General features: G+C 41.1%; 1 protein-coding gene across 4 annotated transcripts in view; it reads right to left on the bottom strand.

Moving 5' to 3' along the window:
• myo6a (myosin VIa) overlaps positions 1-16,926 on the bottom strand; it is a 158,253-nt gene that overhangs the window by 82,119 nt on the left and 59,208 nt on the right. For all 4 annotated transcript variants that reach the window (XM_074684651.1, XM_074684652.1, XM_074684653.1 and 1 more), the window contains exon 12: positions 11,693-11,837. In XM_074684651.1, coding sequence (XP_074540752.1) covers positions 11,693-11,837 — 145 coding nt within the window. The remainder of the gene's footprint in view (positions 1-11,692; positions 11,838-16,926) is intronic.

Below are 16,926 nucleotides of genomic sequence, written 5' to 3'. Positions count from 1 at the left end.
GAAAGTTCAGCACCATTAACCCTCCTTTTGAATTTCTAAACCTACTACACATCGCTTTCTCCACATTTGCGAGCAACACTGAAGCGTCTTTTCCTCCCAGCCTCCATTCTCTGCCGATAACAGCGTTAAAGTGCACAGAAAGAAACTGGGTCACAGAGAGGAACAAGGTTACACAATTTAATCACACAACACACTTTTATGTGCCGGTAAACATTCTCTCCGTTTCAATTTGCCTCACTGTCATGGCACATAATTCAATTTCTGTATCCCAAAGCATACAGAGCAGAAAATAATCAACAAAAAAAGGCAACAAAAATATCCGATTTTAATTCTTTTTCTCTGAATCCAATCTTCCTCCCACACTCTCTCCTGTGTCTGTCTTTATTTCCCCGTTCTCCCTGCCTGTCTCTCTCAGCCACACACACACACACACACACACACACACACACACACACACACACACACACACACACACACACACACACACACACACACACACACACACACACACACACACACACACACACAGGGCCGTCTGCTCCCTGCTTACATAACCCAGACAAATAAATAACCAGCTCTGGTGATGCAGCCAGATGGAAGGACTCCAGCCTTGCCGCCTCTCTTAAATTCACCTACTGGTCTCGTTTTATTGGCTTTCACAGGGTGTGAAATCAGAGTGATAATCTGTGAAATTTTCATATAAATAAGAAACTGTAAGGATTCGGCTGTGTCACCACATGCTCGCTGCTATAATGCACCACAGACGCAGCCGGTTCAGTGCTGCTTTAACAGCTCCTGCTGTAAACACTTGTTGTCTGCTGGCTTTTACGTGGGAGTAATTCCCTCTGGAAATAATGTGTTTATATTTTTAGGAATAAAAAAAACTTATAAAAGCCAGCGTACAGTAGGTGGTGATGCAAAGAAAACAGAGCCGCCTTCAGAAACCACACTGACAAAGACGCTGCAGTCCTCCGGAGTGACAGGTGATTATGAAAGAACAATATATAACCACAGAAAACCCAGGCACACGATGTTTAAAATGCTCCAAACACAACTTCCAGTCAAATTCCTCAGGTGTTGCCATGTGGCTCAGCATCACCTGGACCAGAGACCACACAGATACATGGGATACAAATATATGAGCCTCTTCTAATCCTGTCAGCTGCTACTAATATAACACATTAGCACCTCCTTCTGGCAGTCTGTGTTGAATTATGGGTAACGCAGGCTTCCTCATGGAATGGGGAAGTGTAATATGTCAAGGACTACGTCTGTTTATCTTCAGCACGTCTCTCATGTTTGTGGCATAGATATCCATATTGATAATAATACTGATGCCCATACCAATACATTACTGAACCCATTACTAACACTGATACTGGTTCAAAAGTGATAGGATACAAACCAATATGATACCTTTACTAGTACTGATTTCAGCACTGACAGTAAAACTGATACTATAACAGATACTGATATCGATTCTTAGATTAGACTATTAGTGACACTGATATCAATAGTTATTCCAGAACTCAAAAAATACTGATATCCATACTTATACCAACAATGATAGCACTACTGATACTAATACAGATAAACAGATACTAACATTGATACATTGATTGGCTGATACATTGATATTGATTGATTCCGTTGCTGGGCGCCACCCTGTTGGTTGTGGATGCCTTGTTTCTTGTTATTTTTTCTAAAGTCTTTTTCATCATTTTTGCATTTGGAGAGGGTCATTACTTTTTATGATTCATTTGTTGGTCATGGACACCAAATAGTTTTTTTGTTCAGTGGTATTTTTAGTATCCTTGCTCCTGTGTAACCATGTCTGCGTAAACGCAACGTAAGATTTATCTCCAGCTAGCTGTGCTAACCCAGCAACAGAGGGAATATTAGTGGGCTGATTGGCATCATGCTATTCACAGATATGGCTAACGGAGCTAACACTGGACATGAATGCCACATTGGAAGAACTTCACCTGCTGTGAGCGGACAGGTTACAGGAGACAGAGACTGAACCGGCAAATGATGGCCAAGCTGTCATCATCTATCTTGTTAAGGACCTTTTTGCACTTTTTATACACTTTCTTACTTTTGTTATCTGGATTGCTGCTGTGACTCCTGAATGTCCCCTTGGGGATAAATAAAGAATTTTACATTCTATTCTATACCAATGCTGACACAAAAAAATGACACTGATACTGATATCGATACTGCTACCCTTGTGGACAACAATATTGATCTGACCTGATATCAGTTTTAGTTTAACTTCACTGCCTAACTTTGAGGATAAGACTCAGAGCAATGTCTAGGGAACTTTGGGCTTTTCTAACTTTGGAAAGCCATATGAAAGAGAAAATCTAGTTAAACTGACTGTATTATTATGACTTTTACATGGGATTATAAATGTGTAATTGTGTGGTAAGCAAATCCCCCAAAATGAACAGGTATTCTAAAGGTCAGCAGTGAATAAGTTAGGAATTAAACTTTGCACATATTTTAAGTTGCTGTCAGTGATGTTGTTGAAAAAGGCCTGAAATAGCTCCGCCATGTAAAAGGATGCAGTTTGAACAGGAAAAGTCAAGCATCAGTCCTGAACTGACTGACTGACTGAACATGACATAGGATCTGTCCACCTTGCAAAGACATATTTATCTGTCTCTCACCAGACAAAGCGTCATAAAGGTCTGAGGCCAAACTGTTACTTATAAATGTTTCACTTGAAGTTCAGACAGAGAGTGGGAGTTTGCATTTTTAATTGTCTCACTCCTCTCCTACACACTCGTCATACTATACACATTTGCTTTTTCAACTCCCATACCTCCAAAGGATGGGAAAAAAGTGAGGAAAGAACTCTTTTGTTCAATCAGTTTGAGAAAATAAAAGATTCATCATGTATTTTCCTCCTCTTTGGTTTTCTAGCTGTAGAACCCAGTCTTCCAGCTGAGGCCTCAATCTTTGGAAGTTTGGTCAAATCACATCAAGAGCCGAAACCAGTACTTCCACGTCTGAAGTTTGGGACTTCATTTCCCATAACACTCAAACTTATTGTGCAGTTTCCTGTCAGGCCTCCTCTTCCCTGAAGGAGACGAGCATGTTGGAATCCTGTTTTTTTTCCATCCCTCCAACCATCTGCTATCTCCACAAAGTCTGCTGCCTCTTTGTGCAAAGAGGATCCTTTGCTTCCTCAGTCTAGAGGTTTTTCTTTTTGGCTTTAATGGAGAGAATAAACATGTTGGAAGTGATTTTTCCCATCAGCTTTTCATTCCTCCCACCATCTGGCGCCAGAAGAAACTCTCAAAGCTTTGGCTCCGTGTGTTCTGGAAGAACGGCGCCCTCTTCGGGTGAAACTTGAAAGAGGTGAGGGGATTCCAGATGATGCTTTCCAGTGTTTTTGCTCTTTTTTATGCCGTCACTCACCCACAAAGCTTTATCCGTCAGTGGACTGGTATGAATGGCAGTCAGTACCAATGGAAAGGCTGCTATAGGCTGGCCTTCCTCCCAGTTTGGGTTTTGTTTGTTCTGAGGGGAGTCACAGATGTGCAGCATTTAACCCAGGAGCACAAACTTGAAGCATGCAGTCAGTTGAGGGACATAATGTTATTGGAAATGTGTCAGACACGCATCCATTTACAGAGAGAGTGAGTGACAGGCCGGAGCAAGTCGACTGACACTCAGACGGAGAGAGGAAGCAGCTTTTAATTCATCAGCCTGGCTCTGTTCTCCACAAATGAAAGAGGAGAAATAAACATTAGCGTGGGAGGGTTGAAATTGAGGCGAGCGGCTTGGCATTCAGACGGCGTGCAGGGGCCGAGCTGCCAGCAGAACAATCAGAGGCTTTACAGAGACAGAGTTCAGGCTGGATGCGGGCAGGGACTCGGCTTGAGGGGGCCGTCACTCTCTCTGTTTGTCTGCAGAAATGCCTTCACATTCCCATGTCTGAGTGTTTCTCTCTGCTGATACCTCTGACACCAATACAAGGTTGATGTATCAGACTGTTGGAATTTTTCAGACTTTACACGCTGAGACATTATATTTCTCATCTGAAGACAGCTTTTTGCTGGTGTTATTCACTAGACTTCCACCTGATCTGTGTCCGGTCGGTCTCCGCTCTGTTACGGCTTTGCTACTTGATCCCTCTTTAGCGCAAAGCAGCTGAAGTCACGAAACCAAGGATTACCTCAACCATGTTGTCTTGCTTGTCCTCTTAAAATCTCCAACCCAAAGACATTTTGTTGTTGAAGTTCAGTGAAAAACCACATTTTTGTACTTGACTTTCTGTCTTGCCCTTTTTACTCAAGAGGCAACCTCCTATCCTAAAATAAGAAGCCTACACAGTAATGCCAAAAAAAAATGCAGTTCCTTGAGTGTCCACTTGAGGCTGGCTGCAGAAACACCAAGAACCACATACACAACCATTACTAATTCTGACATGTACAGCAGAAATAAACATGTTTCCAGAGGAGCAGACGAGTGGAAGGCAACACAAAGACTAGACTAGTTCTCAAAATTTGAGGGTCTAAAAACTATTAAAAAATTTGTTTTTCACCTGTTATTTTGAAACACAAAGACAAATAGGTTAAATTTGATTTAAAAGCATGTACACAGAAAGTTTTTGATACTTTTTTCTTTCCTCAGGTGACCAGGATAACAATGGTATCAATTGAAGCAGATTCATCTAGGAAACACAGCAATGTGTGACCACAAGTAGACCAAAGTCTTAGGACTTTCTTGTAGTCTGTTTTGTCTGTTTTTGGGGGTTGCAGGTTTAAATGTTTGGGAACCCTTGGACTGGTATCAGCCCTTAGTGTCTTTGGCTTGCTGGAGCGGAGATGGACCAAGCATGGAGCTGGTGGAAGTTTCCTGTTAAATAAGCTTCAACAAAGTTGTTACATAGCTCTGCCCACTTTGGGGTCACTTCATTTAGGAAGATGACTGTGTCTCTATTTTACATCCCCTAGTGCAGCGGTTGTGAGCGACGACATTGTCCGATCTGTGTTCAAACCCTCACATGTGGTCACGAGCTTTGGGAAATGACTGAAAGTAGAAGACTGCACATGCAAGCGGCTGAAATGTCTTTCCTCTGTGATAAATAATCCATCAAAAGAAGCCAGATATGGTGATCTGTGTGGGTATCTTGGCGTTTGAGGTTATCCAGTTATTTCAAATTGGAAGGAGAACCTGAGGTAGACCAAGGATAGGCTGGAGGGATTACATGTCCAATCTGGTCTGAGAGTGTGGGGTTAGGGTTAGCAACCAGGCCTGAGATCAGCGGAACAAAACAAGCAGATGTTTTCTGTTAATCAAGCAGATGCATCTCTAATCCTCCCAGATATTGTCATCATTTTCTGGATTATTCTGTATGAATCTTGTGTTTCTGGGGCTCTGTGAGTGTCCCTATTTGAACTCAGGGGTGTCAGGTCTCTCTGTGGTTTTACTTCTCATCCCTGCCTGTTTGGTGGATGTGTCTCTGCCCTATGCTCTCATCTTCTTCATCACTCTCAGGATTAAGTTATTAAGGGAGCTGAACTCTCCCTGGCAGAGTGGAGAGGTCTGGTGGGGGGGGTGTTTAGGTGTTTTTTCACTCTTCAGTCTCTGAGTCAGGAGTTCCCTTTAATACCTGGAGCTCTCTGTCAGTTTTGATCACTGAGCCGTATAAAAGGTAGAACACTGAACACCCCCCCTCCCCCCTCTCCCACCTCCTTCACGCTTCACGGCGTCACATTCATCTTATTAAAGCTGCAGCTGATTGGAGGAGCTGTGAATGGATCAAAATGCAGCTTGGGTTATAAACACTTCATTTGTTGCAGTTAAACTAAATCTTATCAGTCACCAAGTCAGGCCCTTGAGCATTTGACTGCCTCTTCTCTCTCTTCTCTTAACCTAAAGGTCTCAAAGGTATCTTGGGGTTTTGAAATATCGAGGATTGTGTATAAAATGTTGGCCCGTAGATGCTCAAGGCAGCACACAAGCATAGGGGAAGGGCTATTGTTTGAATGGTTTTATTTTTGTGTATAGGTTGCCATTTACATCAATCTTTGGCTGTGTTTCTCACTCTTCTGTTTTTTGTTTGTTTCCAGAGGAGCTAAAGGAGGTTCTGGGAAAAGTTTGGCTGGTTCAGACTGATCCGAAGGTTTTCAGTGGTCACGTGGAACTATCTCTGTGCAGGCGCGACTTACTTTGGTTGCTCTACTTTTCCCCTTCCTTTTGGATTTTTTTTACATGGAACAGAGAGAGGACTCATTTTGTTTATGGATTATTTTTGCATTGGATTCAGGGACTTTTGGACTCTTTATTTTGGGTTTGCAAACAGTGGATTTTCTGTTTATTCAATGTGTTGCATTGGGAGGGTGTTATTGAAAGGGCTCAAGGGGTAATTTTTTGATTTTGTGTGTTTGAAAATATCTACTTCTTTATTTCTGACCTTAAGTGACTTTTTTGTTTCCTAAAAACCATTTTGTGATATCAAACAAGTCCAGAGGTAGGCTAGCAGGTCACAGAGGGTGGTATTTACTTTTTGTTTGTCGGTCGACTACGACTAATTGCTGACAAAAGTTTCCTCTAGTCACTGTTCTTGCCTTGTCTTGTCTTGTCTGTGATATCTCATTGGAGTCTCTTGGCATCTCACAGTGTCCCTGGGTTCTGACTTAAAGATCCTTGGATATTTGTAAAAGTTGTTGGATCCAACAAAGTACTGGGATCTTGCAAAAGTTTCAGTACCTTGCAAATTTCTTGGAAGTAGATCTCACAAAAATCTCTTTGGAACTTGTAAAACTTCCAAACATGTAAAAAAAACATTATTCTTCGGGGCTTGCAGATTGTGTTAAACTCTTGGGGTTTTTGCTAAACTGTAGTGACATCTCAAAAATGTCCTTGGCATCAACAAAAGTTTTTTGGGATCTTGTTAAACTCTCACAAAAATCTCAAGATATCTTGCACATTTCATTGGAAGGTATCTTTAGCTCTGAGAATGACTTCATATTTTACAGCGTGTTTTTTTGTTTAGGGTTTTTTTTTTGAGACAAAGTTTCTGTGATTTTATTTCATGTTTTCAGCGGCTCAGTGATATGTTTCCATGTGTGGATAAAGCTCCAGGTGTTGGCAAATAGGTGTTTGAGATAAAAGTCAACCGTGTCTGAGCGTGACAGTTTGTTGGAGTTTACTTTAAAGAGCGTACAGTGGATGAAAAATGAGCATTTCTTAGCTCCGGACAGAAACGTAACCAGAAGTTAAATCTGCAGAGCTCACTCCTTTCAAACTAATTTGATTTCCCCTCCTGCACCATGTCCCCGAACATAAACTGCACATTTGGCTGATCCCTGAACCTCGATCAGGCTGTCTGTGACACCCTCCTCAGTATTTACCACGTTTCCTCCCCAGCAGACCCACGGATGTGTTTACTCTGCAACTTTCCGAAACTCCAGCCTTAAAATAGCCATGCTATTAAGCTCGGGGAAATATCGCTGGCCTTTGCAAAAATAAGAAGAGAGAAAAAAAAAAAGTGTTAAAATGGAAATCGAATGGTTCCCTCCCTGCTGAAAAAACGGCACCCAGAAATAAATGGAAACACAGCCCGGGAGGAAATGACTAACAGGTGGAGTCACACGTTTTAGAAGATATGGAAACCATTTCAGGATTTAACTGTGAGGCTCCCTTTAGACTGGGTTGATTGGGACACTAAGGTCTACCTGTAATGAGGACACCTAAAGTGAGGTTCCAACTCTTAAAGTGGGCAACTGCTCCTTCTTTGTTTCATTGATTGTTGCATATTTGAAGCATACTCTCTCTCCAGCCTGTTTTTCTGCTATTATTATTTTTCACAGATACAGTTCCTTTGAGAAATGGCGCTTCTCCAGAACGCGGTCCAGTTTGGTTCAGTAAACCCCTTATCCTGCTTATGTTTCCAACTTTTAACATTTTTTGTGCATCCCTGACTCAAACCTCTGCACTAACTCCTCTACAGCCATCTTTTCTGAACCAAACTTGAAAACATTCTTCTTTCCTGACGACACTAACCAGCTCCCTCTGAATCGCCTCTTTGCCACTTACTCAATATTGGGTGAACTGTAAACATCCCAGGTACAGATCAGTTAATTTTAACGTGTCTGGAAGGAAGAGCTCCAGTTAAACCTCTTAAAAGTAATAGAAACACAAAAACTTTCTCAACTCAAACTGCTCTAAAAAATACTATTAAAGTGTTCACAAAGTTTTCAAGCATCCTCTTTTGATTTGTTTACTAAAATAAATAGTTTAAACAATACTCAAGGTTAATGTGTATAAAAAAAGACTTTGAGGTTTGAGTTTGTGTGGATTTTGGTGCCCCCTCTGGACAAAGCTTGTTTACATAACCTTTTTTTTATGTGTTTTCCAAAAAGTCTCTAAACTTACAGTAATGTCAGTGTTTTTAGTCTAAAATTAGCTCATAATATAAATTTGTGAAGCAGGGTTTGAATGTTGATGTTTCTTCACCAACCTCTAAGGAGACCACAACAACAAGTTGGTAACCAATGTTCCTAAATACAACAAAGCTCCCTTCCTTTTCCTTTAGCTTCACCTCAAAAGGCTGCTCATAAATGAGACAGTTTTAACATTAAATAACAAGGTTTGTACACTGGAAAAAACAGAAATCTTATCAAGTGTTTTTGTCTTATTTTCAGTGTAAAATGTCTTTTTAGACTTAATATGAGCCACATTCACCCGACTAGTTCAGAAAAATGTCTTGATTTAAGATGTTTAAAGACAAAATAATGTCTGGTTTTCTTGTAACAAGAAAAAAAAATCGGGCAACGGAACAAGAGAAAAGTTATTTGTTTTAAGACATTGTTCTAGTTTTATGCAAATTTTATAAAAGTTTTTCTTGTTCCATTGGCAGACTTGTTCCAAGCAATTTAAAAGTCATTTTAGTCTTTATATAACTTCAAACAAGACATTTTTCTGGACTGGCCAGGTGAATATGGCTCATATTGCGTCTGAAAGGACATTTTCTACTGAAAATAAGATAAAAACACTTGATAAGATTTTAGTTTTTTCCTGTGTAGCATTTACTTCACACTAAAATGTGCAGGTAGTCTGCGTGACGTCACACATCTATTCCTTAAACAGTGAAATTAAGCCAATTGAAGGGTGCATCCATATTGGACTCGGGGTTTGAGCTTCTTTTTTAACAGCTATAGGACGCTCGTCAGCCACATGAGCAGAGCTGTGTCTCTGATTGGACAATCAGATGATTCTAACATCCACTAAACTACAGAGTGAGAAAAAAATCCACCCCCTGTACAGAGTGTGCCGATAGCAAAATTAGGTTTCCAGTCTTTCTGCAGCCAGCCTCATGTCGATTCTCAATAAACAGCAACTTTTAGTACTTCCCCGTAGGCTTCATTTTTCTGAACCAGATGTTGAGACACCTCTCTGCGGACTTAGCATTTTCCTTCACACTCATGTTTTTTTTTCCTTTTATGCCTGTAATAATGTCTGATTGGTTATTGCGTCTACAGCTCTACTTCCTGCAAGGCAAATGAATCTCTCTCCAATCTGCCAACATGGGTAATTGTTTTTCTCAGACTGGGAGCAAATAAGTGCATCGTGAACTCAGCCAAACCATTTGTTGGAATTGCAATTAAAGAGGGTATTGTGTTTTTGTTGTTGTTGTTGTTTTTGTACTGTCCCTCTGATAATTCTGTGGTGTCTTTACATGATTTAAACCTTAATAGAATCCTACTTCTCTCTCACTGGTGTTTTAGAAATCTCTTATGTTAGCCTCTATCTGAAACCCTTTGTTTTAGCTGTTGTCTCTTTAAGGCTCCCTACTCCACAAACCTCCTTCCCTCTGATTGGCCTATCAAGGTCAGAGATATGGGAAAACCTTGGTGTTTGAGGCCCTTCCCATCAAACTTGTCACAAACCAGTCAGGAGATCTTTATGTGATGATGTCATCATTTCATCAAGTCTCATGAATATCTTGTGCTGTTTTCAGAATGGAGTGTTTCGATCAGTTTTCAGACAGATTCAGTGATTTCTACAATATATGAATATGTAGAGGTTTGAAAATCTGCACACGCTCAGTCTGAACATCCAGCATAGTTACTTTATATTCACAGAGAAGCAGAATACCCCCTCTTTAAGTTAGTGTGATGAGAACAGAGCCAGCTTCTCATCTCTTTCTCATTTTAAAGCATATTTTCTTCCAGCTGTTAGGATCAAACAAGGACAGAAACTTGTCTCTGCTTTTTTCCAGGAATGAAGCAGAACTATTGGAACAATAAAACAAAACAACGGCAGTTCTCTCTGTTATTACGCTAAGAGTCAAACAAACTCAGGAAAGAGTGACTCTATATCACCTAAAGGATCATTTTAACCTGAGAAAGGTTTTTAAACCTTCGGTTTGGAGACTAGGCGACTCTTTTTTCCAGTGAAGTGCACAGAATGTAGAATTATGTCAGAATAAAGTTATTTATCAGCACAATATGTAGAATGTTTACGTGCCCATGGGAGCCCTAACACATTCCTTTGTCTACACACACACGTGTCACTGAGGTTGTCCCAGAGCATTCGCGGTAATATCAAAATTAAGGTGATGTTTGTACACAGTTTTACGACCTGTGCTGCAGTGGGTATTTTCTAAAAGTCTCTCTGCCCCCCTTACATTTCCCGTCTCTCTTCAAATTTGATTTCCAGTAAAGCGCCAAAATCAAATCAAAAATAAAAACAATTGCACGAAAGAACCATGAACGGAAACTTCTCAGTGATGTTTATGCGCCTCTCTGAAACCTTAGTCCAGACAGCTCCACGCATCATTTCTGAGAGCTGCTCACAGGAGCATTCATAATTTATCTGCTGTTTGTGCTCGGCTGTTTTTCTGGACATCAAGAAGAGGAGGAGGAGGAGAAGGAGGCAGTCAGTGCTTCTTCAGGCTCCTCTGCTGCTCCTCTGAGTCTTCCCTTAGCTCTCTGTATCTCCTGATGTCAGCGCAGAGTGTTTGTCTCTGGACGGTGATAATGAGACAATAAATACATCTACCATCTGCTGCAGTGTGTTTGTGGTGTGTGTGTGGTGTGTGTGTGTGTGTGTGTGCAGAAGAGCTTACTCATGCCCCTGAGACCCCCTGCTGAGCAGACTTGTTGGGCTTTTAAATGCTAATAAGTACACATGCAACGATCGATCAGTGCAGATTTCCTTAATTTTGGGGGATCGGTGATCGTCGATCAGTGATCAGCCCATCCTTACATATGAAACTGATCTTATATACTTCAGGGAAGGTCTGACAGCCAGCCATTGATGCTTTTTGCCCTGAGACCTAAAACTCAGGACACTTTGTAGGTGGTTGATTTTCAATAATATTAGATAGGGACATTGAAGGTATATGCTGTCAATTATAAAAAAGATAAAAAAATAAAAATCAGTATCAGCAGGTCAAGCTTTTGAAAGATCGGTGATCGGCCAGAAAATCATGATCAGCACCCCAACTAATAAGTTAAAGTGTCTGCGTGCCGCTATTCCTCCTGCAGAGTTTACCTTGAGAGGCGTCAGGATCCCCCAAAACAAAAAAACAGGAACCCATCTCAGTGTGCTCCGTTTACAAATCTCCCTCTGCTCAGGGGTTTTGCTGGATTTATCAGAATTTGTACATTTCTGTGATGGTGTGTGTTTGTTTTTGTGTGTTTGTGTGTTTGGGTGTGATGCCTCTTACTTGATGACTGTTCCTTTGGCGCCCCCTGCTGTCGTGAGCATGACCCTAGTGGTGAGGCTGACTCTCAGATCCTCCTCCTCCAGGCCCAGCAGCTCAGCACAGTGCTCCAGCGTCTGACTCGACTGGTTCTTGATGGCGCAGCCGCCTGGAAGACAACGAGGAGGGCAGATAAACCACTTATTTTGTGATAACATTGTCCCTTAATATTTTTACACGTTATTAATTTACGATATAACACCTTAAGTAACAGTTTGGAGTATTAGTGTCATATTTCATCAGGTGGCGGGGAAACTGCTCAGAACAGCCCCTAAAATTGGCTGAATACAAACCGAAAAATTACCACAAACTAAAACATACAGTACAGTGACTAAGAAGGGTTGGTATCAAAGCTATACTTTAAACTTGTTCAAACAACATGTTAGATGTTTGTTTATATGTGTAGTTTTCATTTTTGTTGGTGTCACAGTGTTTTATTTGACATTTCTACCATTTTTAGCCATTCAAGAATCAGTCGCATTAAACTGTCAAATGGTATAACCACAAAAGCATGACATATTAAATAATTTACCTTCACAGAAGTTATAACAGTGTACTGATGAAATGAGTTATTTGTTCTAATATTGTTTAAAAGCTGATTTAAAATATTCAATTTCTAAACTTGATAATTTGGTTTTGTTGTACTGAGTAAGTGAGAATGTCATAGGCATCAGTGTTTTCTCTCTATTTTGGGGTCAGTTAGTTTAAAATCATTATGAATTTTATTGTTACAGTGTAGCAAACGGAGAAAACCATATTTATAGGAACTGTTTAGCGCAGTATTTTTTTTCTCCTAAATAAGAAACACTGGTTACATCAATTGACGTTTACTGGTTACCTGGGCTACCCACTCAAGGGCAAACCTCATGGGGCGCTACCTAGACTGTGAGTCCATCAGCACCCCACATGTTGGAAAAATTAAGTAAATAAAAATTAATTAGTTTTGTGATGTGTACTTTGCAAAAAAAAAAGCGATTGCTAGGTAAGTCTACTGTTTGTAGTTAGTGAAAACCGTGGTATCTTATTACCATTACAGCAAGCTGTTCCATTTCTGGTCTCTCTGACTTCTGCGAGATGTAACTTTTGTTTTTCTTTTATCTGGAATTGTTATCAGTCCATTTTCTGTCCTGATGTTATTCTGGGTGCCTTTTTGTGCAGAAAACAATGAAAATAAAGTTTAAAGGCAACAATCACACTCAAGTAAAAAAAGAAAACTTCTTCATACACTTCATCCAGAAAAAAAACGTCCCAAAAAGTGCAAACACAACTACACAAACAGTTTAGATTCTGCTTCAAAATTATAATTTGGTTTGTAAATAATTTGAAGCCTAAAATGAACTCAAATAAAGTGCAAAGATGACATCAATGTATGTATTCATCATGTATTGAACAAAATAACCCCTGAAAAAAAGGGACAAGGAGCAAAACCATGACTGGACCAGCTCTTCAGGCCCTCAGGCAGCACTGCATTAAAAAATCAGTATAGTCTCTTATTTTTCATAAAACAAGAAAATTTTTCAGTTTCAACATTTGATTTGTCATTTAATTCCAATCAAATATCAAAGAATGATTGGCAAACTATTAAATTCTGTGTTCATCATTTCACACAGCATCTCAGCTCATGTGTTGTACATGAAGAGGTGAAAAGTGATCTCTGCAGAGAAACTTCACACCTTCAGGTCCGCCTAAACGCCTCTTCAACATGACCGAGCGTGTTCATCCCTCCTCCTCGTCCCTGAGTTTAAAAAGCTGAAAGTTTGACACTTATGTTCACATCTGTAACTTGCAAACCTCAGCTGTTACAGGTGAGACACTGAGGTGATTTAAAGTGCATTAGGCTCTTAAAAAGCAGTTTCACTGGAGATGAATTGATAGCGCTGATGTCTCAGAAGAGGAACGTCTCTCAAAAGTTGTGTGAGTCATAGAGGACTCGGCTGATTCAGGTACGAAGACTCTGCTCTGACCTGATTTGTCTCTTTTAGATCCACGCTGCCGTGAACCTCTTCCAACCAGCCCAAAGATTAAGTGGGTGTAAAATATGAATGAAGTAATCTTTTAAATCCCCCACATTCCTGCAGCGACGTGCACTTCAGCAATGAGAAACTGACAAGTGAGTGTACGTGCGCCCTTCTTAAAGGTGAGGGCGGTGCTCAGCGCTTCTTACGTATGGAGCCGGGTGAGTTAAACGCCCACGCTGTGAACCGAGCAGGCCCGCAGAGGGATTAACAAAGCCCTGAGAGAAGCTGAGGAGCTGGGTGGGCAGAGGAGAAGAAAGAAGAGCTGAGGCGTGGAGAGAAATCTATCAAACAGAGACGTAAGAGATGGAAGTTTGGCGCGTGGAAAGAAGTTTGAGGTGATGAAAGTGAACTAAGAGCCCATTAAGAACCAGAGTTCAACAGACGTCCTACCTTTAGTAGCTCTAAAACTTTAAAACGACCTCTCATACCAACTCTGAGCTGCAAAAACTTCTCCTACAAAGACGTCTCTTTAACATTCACACTGACGACCAGGTTTTACGGTCCCTTTTTAGATGGAAAATACAAGAACACATTATTTTTAGTCTATGAGCTTTAGATTTTGGGAGAAAAACTTTTTTTTTTTTACAGAAAGGGATCTGTAGATACTTGAACTGACTCAGCTGGCATGGAGACTGATTCCAGGTACCCTGCAGCTGTATTCTAACGCGCAAAATACTTCTGAAAACAGCCCAAAAGTTTTGAAGATGAGCTGCATATACAAACACAAACAGACTGAAATTCACCCAACGAAAAACAGGAATTTTCCTTCCAATCCCAAGACGTCGGGGTGAATCCAGGAAGAAAACATAATCTGTGATTTGTGCAAACCCTTCCTCATGTACAAAACTTACAAAATCTGCCCCAATTTTTGGAGAGATCTGCATGCGCAGGATTTAAACTGTTATCTGGACTTACTCTGATTTTTCCTTGCCAGGCTTCAAGTGAAGTTTCAGCAAGATGTCAGGGTGAGAAAGTAATAATATGGTAAGTGATTGGTGCAAACTCTTCTAAATAATGTAAACCAGTAGGGATGGGTACCGAATTAGGTACTTTTATAGGTACCGACCAAATTCTGTCAAAAGTACCAGGTATCAATTCATGTAAATTCAAAAGGTGCCATGTTTAGGTACCTAAATGCATCCTTGTAACTCTGAGGGAGAGGAAGAGTAGGCGATTTTCAATGCCGGACATGAGCACAGTATTGCAAGGTTATATATATTGAAAAATAAATATGTTAAATAAAAACAAATATATCTTATTATTAAACAAATTGATATTATTTTTATATATATAAAATATATAATATTGTAAACCTGTATTGAACCCCAAATGACTGCCAACATTTTCCAGTGATGTGAATATGTGACAGAGCTCCTGACAGAGCTCTGGTAAAATTTCAGATGTCCCTGTGAGAAGCTAGCAGGAAAAAATCACCATCAGGTGTGGACTAGAGAGAGCAGCAGGTAACAGAATGAATAAAAACATCAGAGGCTGGTAAGGAGAATCATTTTTCAGAGTGAAAACAGTGGAGAAATCCTTCGAATAAGAAAGAGAAAAGAAAACTTTTCCTGGTGAGGGACCTGTGTGAACAAGCAACTTGGAAAACTTTAAGGGTGGAGCTCCTGAAAAGTTCTGGACTTTTTTCAGAAAGAGATTAAAGAGGATTACATCTGTTGTCAGGTTTTTGGGTGTTATCTGAAGCAGTCTCTTTTGTCATATTTGTACGAAAACAACTCTGCATGACATCAGATTTAGAAGTAAAATTGAAATCTGTGAACAGCAGCAGCGGAGGAGGCTCTTTGTTTGTGTTCCTAACTTTTCGGGCTGCCTGAAATTGCTTTAAACCGAAGATGAATGAGCGACCTTTCCAAGCTCCCTGAAATCCTCCCGTGCAGACACCTTCATCCTCATGCAGAGCCCATCTCAAACCTCAGCCCCCCCTCTTTCTGAACACATTCTTCTCAGCTTGCTGTAAAACACGCTCCATGAAAGCCCCCCGCTGAGAGAACCAGTCCATTTAATAGGCGCCCTGCCGAGCCTCCTCTCCTCCCCCGCCGAGGCAGAAAACGACGGGGAGGAGCCGCGAGCCGAGGAACTTCACTGAGGAAGTTCAAAAGGATCAGTTGAATTTTATGGAAGCTGAGCCTCCCTTGAGGGTTTCAGACTAAACCGCTGTGAAGACCAAGGCAGAGGTGGAGCGTCTGACAGCTGGCTGCTGGAAATGTTGTGAATCACACACTTTAAATGCCGCTTGTTAAATCATCTCCTGAATTAGTTTTAATCACTTCATTAATTAATCTCCTCAGCTGATTGAAGAGGTCAGAAAGTTTCCCGTCAGGATTCCACCGGGTTTTGTCTCTAATAAAAGACAAAGGGTGATATCAGCTCGACACCCAAATCCCAAGTTATAAAAGCATTCATCTTTGACCACAATGAGCGTGAAGAGAGACTCAGGCTGAATATTACAGCCATCAATCAGAGCGCCGAGTCTGGAGGGATGAGATCAAATGGCAGCAGCTGCCTCGTAGGACCCCAAACCGGCGCCGTTTAGGAGCCCAAAAAGTCGGCGAGATGGATGGTTTGTGATACGGAGCGAATGCAATCACACGGCGCTGCAGGCTGAGCGGTTAGAGACGATGATAAACTTTCCTCACCATCGTTCCTGTGGTCTCTGAGCTCAAACGGGACAGCAGGTGGAGGCAGGGGGAGGGCGAGGGGAGGAAAGTTTTCAGTGCTGCACTGAAAGATGAGCTTTCACCTGAAGATGCTCCGAGAAAAAGTTACAGAAAGTGGACACCGATCACCGATCATCTCTTACAGACTCACTTGTCAACGGGTGACATCAGTGAGGCAGCAGTTCAACATGTTGTTCTTTTAGCTGAAAGGCGAGGGTGTGAGCACTTTTGAACCAGAAGATGGTCAGAAGACTGGGTACCAAAAGTGGTCCAATTCACCAAAAACGTTGAATCAGGGACAGGGTCAGAGAAGGCCAAGCCTTGATGATGTGTGTTGGGTGGCCTGTGTGGTCTGAGCCAACTCCTGGAGCTCAAAGTGATGAAACAGTGAAAACTCGATTTGCTCAAGGTGTCTGTTTGTTAACTGCTCAAAACACTCTAAAACGCTCTAAAAACAGAACGGGATCATCACAAGATGTATTCAAGATTTTTTTGACATCACCAT

The sequence above is a fragment of the Halichoeres trimaculatus genome, unplaced genomic scaffold, assembly GCF_033239565.1.
Source record: "Halichoeres trimaculatus isolate MK-OKI-2021-1 unplaced genomic scaffold, fHalTri1.1 fHalTri1_scaffold_13, whole genome shotgun sequence".
In the NCBI taxonomy this organism is placed as follows: Eukaryota; Metazoa; Chordata; class Actinopteri; order Labriformes; family Labridae; genus Halichoeres; species Halichoeres trimaculatus.
This window is presented reverse-complemented; position numbering and strand designations above follow the sequence as displayed.